The sequence below is a fragment of the Cavia porcellus genome, unplaced genomic scaffold, assembly GCF_034190915.1.
Source record: "Cavia porcellus strain 051 isolate PalLab524CR breed Dunkin Hartley unplaced genomic scaffold, mCavPor4.1 scaffold_7, whole genome shotgun sequence".
NCBI classification, from domain to species: Eukaryota; Metazoa; Chordata; class Mammalia; order Rodentia; family Caviidae; genus Cavia; species Cavia porcellus.
Window position 1 is genome coordinate 61,787,435 of NW_026947490.1, and position 13,374 is coordinate 61,800,808.

At 46.1% G+C, this 13,374-nt stretch overlaps 1 protein-coding gene across 14 annotated transcripts in view; it reads right to left on the reverse strand.

The window, feature by feature from the left end:
- Pard3 (par-3 family cell polarity regulator) overlaps positions 1 to 13,374 on the reverse strand; it is a 605,303-nt gene that overhangs the window by 501,908 nt on the left and 90,021 nt on the right. For all 14 annotated transcript variants that reach the window (XM_063253682.1, XM_063253679.1, XM_063253681.1 and 11 more), the window contains exon 2: positions 4,734 to 4,835. In XM_063253682.1, coding sequence (XP_063109752.1) covers positions 4,734 to 4,835 — 102 coding nt within the window. The remainder of the gene's footprint in view (positions 1 to 4,733; positions 4,836 to 13,374) is intronic.

Consider the following 13,374-nt stretch of genomic DNA (forward strand, 5'->3'; position numbering starts at 1 on the left):
CCACTAGAGACATAAACACTGCCTCAGTTTATAACCTGGAAGTCACTGATCAAGTAGAGAGCAGCAAGATGAAACCCCTCGGTGCCAGCCTCTCCCCGTGTTGGGGAGGATGCTGCTGTCCCTGAACATCATTTACATACCTGCACTTCCCCTAACTCTCTTCTAAGGAAATTGCCAGAGGATTCTCTGAGCACCCTGGACTCTTCATTAAACACCAACGGTCAACAGCCAACAACCCCCACCACAATCCTTCACCATGCCTGCATCCCGGGATCAACTGCTACTCCTGCTTCACCAGGGGCAAAAAAACAGGCCTAGAGCGAGACATTTCACAAAACAGAAATACATGTCCCCACTGTCACAGCAGAATGAGATCCATGTATGAGAGGAAACACTTGATACCACATCTAACGTCACCTTCATCACCAGAGATGGTCTTCGCCATCGCCTAAGCACTGCCCCTCACCACCAGCCTCAGAGGGAAAGGAGTCCTGAAGGTGCTTATCTGGGGACAGGTTTAGGAATTTCTAACCTTACCGTACTGCAGTGGAGCAGCAGGAGAGACCCAGACCCCCAGGTGAGCGAGGCAGGAGACCAGACCCGCCTGCAAAGCAGATAGCACCTAGCAGCCTGCCACGCTGAGTAGAGGCACAGCAGCTGGCCTAAGGGTGCTGGCAAGAACACAAAACTCATTTCCAGTTTCCAGAACTTGGCAAAGGTCCACCAAGAAAACTGAGAAGTGTACACTAGGGTGTGTAAGACACAAAGAGAGCACCTACTCCCTATACTCTGCACCCCAGAAGAAAGTAGTGGGATGAAGAGGGACAAGCAGGGGACACTGCTGTACCCAAAGCAGATCTAAAACACCTCTCTGCCTTACAATTAGTCCCAGCAGTTAACAAATCTGAGGAAATCCTGGAACTGGAACCATACTGCACCGAGAGCAAATTTCCTCTGTGCTCCGGTACTGACCTCCAGTAACTAGGGATAATGAGCAAAATCTTGGCTCATTAAGTACTTACATTTTCTTTGGCTGTCATTTGGAATTCTGCTTCTTAATCCTAACTTGTCCAACATTTAAAAAATGCTTTTCATAGTACTGAGAATCCATAATGATCAGGTACCCCTTAGGAACCTTTACATGCATTTTCCCCACCACAGGCATGGTTTTAAAGTTCATGTAACCATAACTAAGAGTTATAATGGGTTGGAAAATGCAGGCACTGGGCTAGATTTGAGAGACCTGCATCCCCAGCCTGGGCATCTTCCTTTCAAACATGAGTCCAGGGCCTTTTCACAAAACAGGGCATTTCTAAGACAAATTTTAGTATTTAGGAGCACAGTAATGTTTTGTTTTGTTTTTCTAACCTAAAAGCAAAACAAGTGTCATGATCTTTCTCAGTAGAGTAGCTGCCAGAAATATTTGAAAACACTCCAGAATGATTAACCCAGAATCAAATTTCAGAGCCATGGAAGAGAGCCACAGAACAGAGTACATCACCCAGCCTTGTTCGAATAATGTGTCTATTACCCGTGAATCTGGGTGCTGTTGGTTTAGGTTATTAATGACCTTTTTTATGGCTACAGCTTAAAAAGAACCCTTTAACTTAGAAGTTATTCATATATCTCTTAAATTATTAATTATGTTTAAATTACAGCATTTCTGAACAAATGAAGCACAGATATAAAAGCTACTTTGGGATTTCCACCAATGTAATATAAAATTGTCTAAAAAAGGATTTCACTTATTCATGCTTAAAACCTTTCTTGGTTGTTTTTTTTTTTCCCCCTGTAGGGGTTGTTCTTTTGTTTTGTTTTTGTTTTTTTTAATTTAATGAGGTGCTGGTATCTGTCTACAATCCCAGGAAGAAAAGGTAGGAGAATCATGAATTTGAGACCACCCCAGGCAACTAAGACCTTGTCTCAAAAACAAAAAATAAGTAAAAATTTTAAAAGGGTCAAGGACGTAACTCAGGTAGAGCAACCCTGAGTTGCATCTCCAGTACTACACACACACATAGAAAAAAAATTTACAAAGAAAATATAATAAAAGATTATAGACAACATATACATTTGTTATCATCAAATTCACAAAATCATACAAGAACACAGTTCATCAAGAATCTTCTGACTTTAATAGGCAGTGGTTTTGGAAAGCTGGACCTTACTGACCCTGCTTTGTGTGTGTGATCCAACAACTCGCTGTGCTGGAAGGCGGCAAGCTTCCAGCTGCCTGACAACAGCTTGCCCCAAGGGTCTCCGTGGACTCAACCCCTTTAACCCAACTGGTTTCTGCGGACTCTGAACCGTAAACTGGCAGGGTGTTTCCTGGGTTCCAGATGGCAATGGACACCCAGCGAGCCCCAGAGGCACCATGTTGAGCACACACACACCCAGGCAGCTTGGCACCCTGGAGCAGCAAATGAATTCAGGCCTGCAAATCCCCCTCATAGGGCAGCCTGGAGTCCACACCCCAGCTTGAGGCCAGAAGCTGGCATACTACCACATGATAAGGTGCCTCACTCCATTAAACGGCACTGAGTCCAAGGATAAAGGAGAATGGGGAAAGGGCCAGGTGTTAAAGCACATGCCTGTAATGCCAGCCCTGAGGTGGTAAGATCAAAATCCCAAGTTCAGCCTGAGCAACTTAGCCAGACCCTATCTAAATAAAGTTAAAATAAAGTAAAATAAAATAGAAGTGGAGATGTAGCTCAGTATAAAGGTCCTGGGTTCAATTCCCAGGAGGGAAGGAAGAAAGGAGGAAAGGAGGGAGGGAGGGAGGGAGGGAGGGAGGGAGGGAATAGAAAGCCCAAAGCTCTGAGTGCAGAGAATGCTGCTGAGGCAGGCACACAGCCTCCAACTCCACTTGCTGGGCATCCAGGACAGGTTGAGTGAGGGGCAAAGAACACCAATTCCTACACAAAGTCAGCTCAGCATGGTGGCACAGCTGGAGTTAACAGCTCCATTCCTATGACCAAGTGCTACCAGCAAGCATCTCTATTGGAAGGAAAGGACTGCGCTTCCATCTGGATAAGAAGAAAGGCCAGGGTGAAAAGCTCACTCAGATAAGCAGGGATGAGCTTTAGTGGGTAGGTGATTGTTGTCTTCTGTAGAAGCGTTTGCATACCCCAATTTTCAGAATTGTTCTTTCTTTGCTTCTTTTTGGGGGCTGTAAGGGATAATGGGGTGGAACCCAGGGCCTTGCCATGCTAAGCAGGTGGTCTGCCAACAAGCACCAGGAGTTGTGCTGTTTCATTATAAGAAATCACACAGACAGCGGGAAGGAAGGCAGCAAGGGAGGAGCAGGAAGAAAAGAGAAGGGCAACATACATTTCTCCTTTTCTGACATCATGACAGAGAAAGCACCCAAAGGAACTCACAGTCTCAGCAGTTGCTCTGTGCATGGACCTGAACACACAGCACACTGACTGCAGTCTAAGATGCCTCAGCCCTGAGAGCTATCCTACACCTTGCTAACTAAAAAGCCTAAAAAGGTAAAGTGACACCAAGAAAAACAGCATGAAATCATGTACAACTAGGAAAGAGCTTTATTTTTTGATATGCTATGTTCCCAGCCCAGGACAGCTACATGGTACAAACTCCACCATGGCGAGTGCTAAAGAATCAGATATCCCTGAACTTACACAATATGTGTGGCTAGCTTTCTGCTTTGTTTTGTTTTGCTCTGCTTTACTTTGATTTCCTTGAGATTTCAAGAAAATATGTGCGACTTCTGCCAATGCCAAGAGACAAGATGATGCAGCCAGCTCAGAGCACACACAGTGAAGGGACGGGGGAGGCACATAGACCAGGGACCAGAGTGGGAAGGGATCACAGTGCCAGAAGATTTCGCCATCTTTCCAGCCTCCTGAGGTCACCTGGCTTCTGGGACACTCTGAGCTTCACAGTGACACTCATGAGAATGCAGATGAACCGGCAGTGACAGAGCTGTCCAAGCCTTCCTGTGGTTTCAGTTCAAGTCAGTCACAAAGGTGTGGCCCCCGCACTCCTGCCCACAACTCTTCCCCCTCATAGAAATAAAGAATCTGCTGATGTCTACATGCAAACACGCTGCTGCAAATTCCTAAAATACTGAGTTATTCCTCCTCATTCTCCTCCTTCTCCTCGTCTTCCTCCTCCTCTCCCCTCCTCTCCCCACAAGACAGAGACAAGGGAATGGAGGGGGGGCTTCAAGGTAACACTGACATGCCAGGGATAGCAACAGTCATGATGCAAAACTTCCAGGCCACACTAAACACAGAGTGTGGTGGGAGGAAGGAATGCCTGCCCAGGTTCAAGCACTCCCGGAAGGACACCTAGGATGTCCCTGCTCGTTTTGTAGCAGGATAATGTTGCATGGCCAGTTGTCAGGATGGGAACCAGAACTTGGGACCCCTGAATATCCTACACTGACACACAGATCTTCCTTATGATGGATGACCGACCTAGGCGTCCAGAAAGATGTTACGATTGATGAAAAGAGGGGGAAAAAATGCCACAGAAAAATTTTTGCAACGTTTTAGTTTTTAAAATTGCAGTTTAAAACTTCCAAAATAGTCTCGAGTTTCCAGAAAGTCATTTTTTCCCTGGTGCTCAGGGTAGTGGAGATTCCTGATGTCTATCAAAGGAAGCACGCTGGAGGGGGTGGTCAGAAAGGAAGGCGCTCCTACCTACCCACCCCTCCCCAGCACTTGGGAACTAATTTCAGAGCAGCTCCCCAGAGCAGAACTCACTCGGTCTTTATCGTCTGCTACATCACAGAGGGTGTCATCCAGGTCTAGTATCCCTCCGTCTCCATGCTCCAAGCGGTGCACCTGTATCCAGTAGCTTGGATCCTAGAGAGAAGAACAGAGACAGTGAGACATCACCAAGGGGAATTGAGTATTTAAACTATGATAGCTTCCTGCCATTAACAGAAACAATCAAGTCAACAATATGGCAACTGTTTCAGAATTCCAACAACTCCCCAAGGTTGGTGTTGACTTCCCGTTACTTTCCCTCGGTTCATATGCAGATACACTATTATGACAAGAACTGCTGAAAGCAAGGAAACTCACTGCATATGAATATGATTTCTCCTAAGTAGATCTAGCTTCGCATGATCCAACAGATGCATCATGGATCAAGCCCCTCAATGCAGTCAAAGTAGGCATATATCATACATCTGAAAAACTTATATTTGCTAATCTGAAAAAGCGTGGGTGGCATACTCCGCTGGCTGAACTGTCCCCTACAGACAGGTCTAGAGATAATGATCACAGAGGCTGTTGACCAGAGTGCAAATGAACAGAGCAGGTGCAGAACCACATGTGTGGCTTACATCCATTTTTAAAAAGGCAAAACTGCATAGACAGATAAACATATCTGAAAAATACACACCCAATGTGCAGTGATTATTGCAATGCTTCAGGAACCTCATTTAAATTTTATATGCCTTTATACAGTAAATACAAAACCATAAAGCCCCATTTCAGATTACTTGAAGAGGGAATGCAGTTGCTTTTGAACTTCCACAGTCTTTCTCATTTACATATCAAAATGGGAGCATCCCACATAATGTGTGCTGTGTCAGCTCCCACCTTCCACCTCTCCTAAATGCTGTAGACTGGGGTTATGATGCACCCACCAGCTGACCAAGGCTTTTTTGATCTGGACACGTGCTCACTGATGCCTGCCAGCTATGCCAAGGGGCCCTGCCACATCATGCCAAGGCTGACACCAGGCTGTGCTCATGAAGTGTCACTCCATGAATGCAGGCAGAATGGAAGTGACTACCCACAAGGGTTGAGGCCGAGGTCACCAGCAACCACAACTGAGAATCAGCTGTCAGCAGGGCGTATAAAAACAGCCTCCACCCACCAGAAGATGAAAACCAGGTGGGGGATGGTTATCTTGGGAAAACATAATTCCTTGGAACCAGTCTCTCAGGAGATTTTAACAGACAGCTTCCACAACACAAGTCTCTCTTAAAAAACAGAGGACTTGCAACTTTTTCAAAAGAATAGGCAAGTATCCAACAGGGGAAAGAAAGGCTGATTCTACTTTGCAGTAGCTTGCATTAAAAAGTTGGAATAATAGGAACCTTTGCTGTCCTGTCAATAGAAACTGAAAAACTTAACAGAACAAAAGTTCAAGGAAAAAAAGTTGCAGTATGCCGCTTTTATATGACAAAAAAAAAGACACTGACTCTGTAATAATTACACTGATTGCTGAAATTAAAAAGTAAGACATAAGAATGGATTTTTATCTTGCCGGGGATATAGATCAGCAGACAGTGTCTATTTGGCAAGCATAAGGTTATGAGTTCAATTTCCAGTACAAAAAAAAAAAAAAAAAATAGATTTTTATACCGAGAACAATCCAAGTGTCTTGTTTATGGTATGCTCATTTAAATAAATAAAGTAAACACTGATAATAAGTCCAGGTGCTGTGGCAGCTACTCAGGAAGGTGAGGCAGAAGGATTTCTTGAGCCCAGTGTTCAGGGCAAACCTGGACAGGACAATAGAGCAACACTCTGTTTCTTAAAAAGTAAGTTAAATAAATATGCACAGTATTTTTATCTGATGACAACCAAAAATCGCTAAGTGAGAAATTAAGTTTATCTACCCAGTGGTTGAAGAAAAAATTACCCATAAGTCAAAGTCCCTGCTAGGCATTTGGGCCCAAGCCACAAGAAAACTCACTGTGTCTTCTTCAGACACAGAACCTGGCTGGGGCCTGGCAGGGGACGGGATGAACTTCTCAGAGGAATCAGGAATGTAAGCAAAGGCCACTTTACCAAGCGCACAGTCAGCCCGATGCAAGACAGACCCCTGTAGCCTTCCAGGAATGTCACTCCACATAGCCTCACCGCACTGCGCCCAGGTGATGAGCTCAGCGAGCTGTGACCAGATACAGAATGGTCCCTGTGTATCTTAGACCTATGCACGCTTGGGGAAAATCATCCGCACCCAGAAACTGCACCCTGCTTACATATGAGCCACAGTGGGCAGCAGTCAAACAGGAATCTACTCATACACATAAGACTGAAAAAATACATCACTGAAATTCTATGCTGATCAAAAGCCTGAGTGTTTCTACGTAAAAAGCCCTAAATAAAGGTAAAGCAACCATCATTGCCTGTTAGCAGTAATTCCAAGTTATCAGATACAGTATGAGCAGGTAATGCAAAAGGATAGACTACATGTGGGAAGAAAACCAGACCCACAAAAGCTTGCGGGTTCAGGGCTAAGGAAGACTGAGTAGGAAAGAGGGCAGGAGTGTTGGCTGAATGGGAGGAGAAGGGGTGAGGAGCAGGAGCAGGAGAACTTGGGAGAGGTGCCCTGAGCAGGCAGGAAGGAGTGGTAGGGCTTGTCAGAAAACTGGACATGAAAACAGGCCAAAAGACGAAAATGGAAAGATGGAAAAAGACATCAAATGGATGCATGTTTATTTAGATCTGCTCATGACACCCCAGTGAAACTTCAGAGTGTGTGTGTGTGTGTGTATGTGTGTGTGTATGTGTGTGCGTGCACGCGTGCCTGCATGCACACGAACCCACCAGGACGCAAGAATCCAGGAAACAAGTCCTACCCAGTTCTTGAAGCTGGGGAACAGATGGCCCAGGGGTAACAAACTCAGCAGCATGAAGAAGGGGACCCCAAAGAAGGCTGTGGTGAAACCCTAAGCAATTAAGCTATCCCAGCAGAGGCCCTGTGACTTGGGTTGGGAGAAGTGAAACCAAGGAGGTCAAAGTGGCTGCAAGTCTGACCCTGCTGTACCTCTCTGTCCCTCCTGCCCCACCCAGGGCAAGGCAGGCAGACCCTGGCAAAGGCTGTGAGGAATGTCCCGTCACACCAGCTGCCAAAGCAGAGGATGGAACTCTTCCAGGCTCTCCAACCATCCAGAAGACAGGCCAAAAAAAGGAAGCCCAGCCAAAGCTTTTTGTGATGCTCAGTTACAAGAAACAACCTCAAAGGGGACCAACAATCAGGACACAGGCTTTAGAAGGAAGCCCCAAGGGTGGACAGGAGCCAAACAAGCAAGAAATCCAAGCTGGAAGGACCAGAGACTTCAAGAGAAGAAACTGATTCCCAAAGGAAGATGACTGGGCACCTAGGCAGAAGGGAGGAGTGAGAGGCTGTCGCTCCGTGGTAGAGAGTCCCTGTGTTGGATTCCCAGTACAAAAGGCAGAAGATTGCAAAAAGAACAATACAGTTAGAAGACCAGTCAAGTAAGTCAAGCAGCAGAAGAGGAACAATCAAAAAATAAAAAACTGGACAACAGTTCATCACCCAGAATGGTGGAAATCCACGCACTGGAAAGGTCACTGACAGAGTCCACCATGCATGCACCATGCACCTGGGAACTCAGAAGACAAACAAAACGGGGAAACAGAGGAAACCCTCGGAAAGTAAGATCCTGTCACTGTGGAGTGATAAACAGGGAGGCAGGCACAGACATCTCAAGAGCACCAAAGACTGAACACCAAAGACAGTGCTCCCAGCCAGCAAAATCCCCAGCGAGCACTCCCAGCCAAGAACTGAGCATTTTATTCAACCACCAGGAAAATGCTAAGGAAGAAAGAACATAGTTTTGCAAATACAGTGTCTCCAAAAAGGTTGCTCCCTCTGCATCTTTCTCAGCAAAAACAAGGAATGAAGCCTGCAGGAGAAGGGCAGGCCTCTGAAAGCAGAAGATAGCAGAGGCAGTGGATGTGACTGGAGAAGCTGGGAAGCTGGCCCAGGATATCAATGTAAACCAAGCCGGAAGGGGTGGGTCGGTCTGCGGCGCCCAGCAAGCCAGCATCCCCAGGGTTGTGCAGACCACTGACCACATCCAGCTGCTGCTCAAACAATGGGCAGGACCTGGGCTGAGTCAAATCAATGCCCCTTTCCAAAGGATCAACCAAAGGAATGCATGGCTCATATCTGTGAGATGCGAAGCTTGTAAAAGAAAATAAAAAGTATTCAAGGCCTCACCCACAGAGCAGTATAAGCAGCTTTTAATCATGTAAAATAATATGATTACTTAAAATCATAACAGTGGAGGAAAGTGATCTACTCACTGTGTGTGTATGTGTGTGTGTGTGTGTGTGTGTGTGTGTGTGTAACAGGGTAAACCTCCCACCTTAAGTCAATTTGTGATGAAAACCAAATTCTCAAAGAAAGAGCACAAGTAATTCATACAGAAAAGTAGCAGCAGATACCAAAAGAATCAGAAGAGAGAATCTCGCTTGGAAAGGGACCGCGCCCTCCGAACCATCCTAGTAGGTAAGAGACTCTGAGCGCAGGTGATGCTGAAAAGCGCACTGAAGAGAAAGCTTAAGAAATGCCTCAGCTTAACACTCAGCATCCACCAATCGTAGTAGCCATGAGGTAATTACTGCATCAAAACAAATGGAATCTTTGTTAATGATTTAACAAATTTTAAAGCAATTCATTTTGCAAGTCAGTAGAAAAGCACAATCCACAAAATTACCTTGCACTTCAATCTAGATTCTACTGTAACCAACTGATTTAAAGAAAAACGTATGTTCTAAAGTTACTTTGTTTGGGCAGTACCATGGATTAAGTCCAGAGTCTTCACCATAGCTATACCCTACCCTACTCTTTTAAATTTTTTCTCTACTTTGAGACAAGGTCTCACCCAAGTCATAAATTGCTCAGGCCTAAACTTAGGATCCTCCTGCTTCACTCTCCTACAACACTGACATGTGCCACCACAGCCAAGTTAAAGGAGTTTTGTTGATATGCCGAGGCAGACATGATCCATGTGATCATTTCAAAAATGTCCTTTTGTATTTTTTTTTTTTTGAGACAAGGTCTCAGATTACAATTGTGTACCATCACCCTGGGCTCAAAAATGCCTATTTAACACAAATATAAAATTCAATTTTCATTTTATCCTAATAACATAGATATCAGAGCTCACATTCAATAACAGAACATGAGCCTGGATCCCCAGGAGGGAGGGAGGAAGCTGGATGCGTGCACCCTCACCCACCTACACTCCAGCCACATTCAGCCGCCATAACACACAGCAGCAGGGTCCACACGCCAGGGCCTCTGCAGGGCATGACACCTCCACTTAGCCTGCCGATCACAGAGCCACCACAGCGCGGTCCCAGCTCACACAGCTTGCTGGCACCTGGCTCCACTGGAACCAGCAGATGCTCTCAGAGTTCTGACCGCCACGTCCCAGGTGTGTGACAGGGAGCCATGGCCACCTCCTAACACTCACACAGCTCTCACAGCAACCCAGAAGCCCCTCTTTCCCCTGGATTCCACCCCCCCCCCTTCATGGACATGGAGGTGAGGGCTGCCAAAGAGCTGTTTCAAGACAGAGCCAAGGCAGGAAACAGGCAGCCTGGATGCCAGTCACAGCTGCACTGTGTCCCAGACCTTGGAGATGCATTCCTGAGAGTCACCCCAGGCATACTGAGGTGGGTGAGAAACCTGAGATTCAGCAGCCACCATGCTGATGAGAGGTCACTCTCGTCCAAGGCCAGGAATTATCTTCCCTCAATTGCCCTGCCCCAAGTCTCTTCCTGTTTGGGTTTGGGTTTGGTTTTTCTGCCCGGCTGGAGATAGAATCTAGGGCCTCACACTCTCAGGCAAGCTTGCTACCACAGAGCAGCATCCCCAGCAACTCTGCACAGTTCAACAGCACACATCCAGAGGAAGGCCATCACACATTTTTGTAAGAAAAAAAGTTGGAGCTGTTCCATGAATATCCTGTGACATGTTCTAGTGTCACCCATGATATAAGGCAGTGGTTCTGAAAGAGGGGTCCAGACTGGCGCCTGCATGCCCTGGGAACCCACAGAAACACCAAAGCTCAGCCTCTAGCCTGGCTTCCTCAGAGCCAAAATCTCAAGGCAGGAGACCATCTGCACCTGTACCAGCCTGCCCTCCCGACCAGGAGAGGGGCAAACCATGTGTCTTCCACAGTTGATGGTGTAGCCCATAAAGGCTGGATTTAATGCTTTTACCCAGACTTTTTAAAATCATACAGATATTATCACAAGCACACACCTATCAGTGTGTCTCCACCATAAGCAGAGGAATTTCACTCTTCACCCTCCTGAGAGGACTGGCTCAGTCCTCTCAGAGTTGAACACAGCAGTTCTGTGCATAGGGCTGTAAAGTCCAGGTCACCATGGCAGAGGCCCCGCCCACTCTGCAGCCTGGAGCTCTATCTCTCACTGGGCACCAGCACCAACAGCCTGAGCCCTCAGGGGCTGCTCTAAAGCCTGCCAGCAAAGTCTCCTCCCATAAGTCAAAAGATGCCATCTGGGGATCCGTTAAGGGTGGACAGTGTTTTCACAAGCCCTGTTCCACTTCATGTCTGCTAAATCTCTAATCCCTCTCTTCCCCTCAAGCCACCATCCTAAATTCCCTGTTCCTCAGGCACAACAGGAGTCCCTGCTGGTAACCTACTCAGGCCAGGGCTTCCAAATAGAAAGGCAAGAGCCAAGCTCAGGGACGATGGGGAAATAATCAGACAAATCCACATTGTAAGTTTCACTGCTTTGCTTTGTTTACGATACAACTAAACTGATATTTTTTTTTAAAATCTATCAGCTAAGTAATATGTAGAGCCCCAGAACACATCCTGTCCTGAAAAGAACAAAAACTAGAAAAAGGACAAATGAAGAAGGCTATCATACTGGGAAACAAAATCACATAACTGGTCAACTTCCTGTGACCATGGTTCTCTCCTAGAAAGAACACTCTTGTTTAAGCCAGATATAGCACAGCCTCCTGTAATCCCAGCACTGAGGGAGGCCAAGGTAGGAGGCTCACAAGTTCAAGTCCTACCTGCACAACTTTAATAAAAATAAATTTTAAAAGCGCTGGGAATGTGGCTCAGTGTGAAGGCCCTGGATTGAGTCCTCAGTACCATCAAGAAGGAAAACAGGTTCTTGTCTGAAGGGAATGTACGCTGAAGTATCCAAACACATGCATGCCCAGTCTTTTCTACTGTTTCCCTAGACGGGAAGAAACAGACGCCACAAAAGGTTAACAATGGGTGACTCTAGGTAAAGGGCACATGAGTAGTTCATTTTTAAAGTCTACAGATTTGAAATTTTTGAGATGAAAATGTCAAGACAATTCTAGACCAAAGACAGGCCTGATCAAAAGGCCTGATCAAAATCAAGGCACGTGTCTTCACCAAATACCTGTCGGAGGTTATTAAAAACAAAATACCTGGAAAGTTTTCATATGGAATCAATACTGGATGATCCTAGGAAATTGTTTTTAATTTGCTCAGTTTTGATAACAGTTTTGTAGATCCTTGTTTTCAGGAGAGGCACCTGTCCTGAAGTAGCTGTAGTTAAAGTGCAGTGTTCATGATGAATATGATGAACACCTCATGTTTTCTCACTCACACATACACATGCAGAGAGATGTGATCTACAGAGAGAAGGGGACAGTCAAGATATCTGGTCAAAACACACATTGTTCATGTACACACAAATGCATGCACCCACACACACATTAATACCATGTAGACTGTTACCACAAAAACACCAATCAATCCGAGCACATTAAGCAGAGACAGTGAATATAGGGCACTGGTTATGACGGTGAACAGGTTCCAGACTCCCAAACCTAGAAGTAAGAAGCAACTTCCACACTGCATGCAAGACTGACGCAGCTGGAGGCCAGCCCAGAACTAGGACCACGGCAGTGGCTGATGCACAGTAAGGCCAGGATGAGAAGCCGAGCACTAGGCAGCTGGGAGACACCACCTGCAGGGAGGACACAGGCTTGTTCCTGGAGCTCCTCACCACAAGGCTGCCTGGCCAGGGCCACCTGACACAGCTGGACTTTGCAAGATTCTTTCAGCTATGAGTAAAAGTTCTAAGTGAATCGAAAACCAGATTAACTGTAAACAAACTGAATAGTCCAGGGTTCAGGAGAGGACAAATGCCAGGATTCTCACATCTGCGCCTGTGTACTGAATAGCCATACACACTGGAGGAGGAACTGGGGAACTTCCTCTTCTGTCCTGGAGCCTGAACCCAGGGCGAGTGATCCAGCACGGAGCTATAGGATCAGTCCACTGGGGGAACAGCAAAGTAGGTACCGGTAACAGGTCCCCCAAAAAGTTTAAGATTGTGCATATCCATCAACCCAGTGTGGAAAGATATATGATCAAGATGCTCATAGTAAATCAGATGTTCTGATATATAACTACACAGAACAGCACACCAACCATCTCGGCAACAATGACCAACAAGGCATCGACTCATCTTTCCTCTTTTTATTTCAGAGGAACCTTCCATATGTTGGTCAGGCTGGCCTTGAACTCACGCGGCTCCTGCCTCAGCCTCCCAAGTAGCTAGGGTCACAGGCATGCACCTCCCCATCCAGTTCATCTCATTT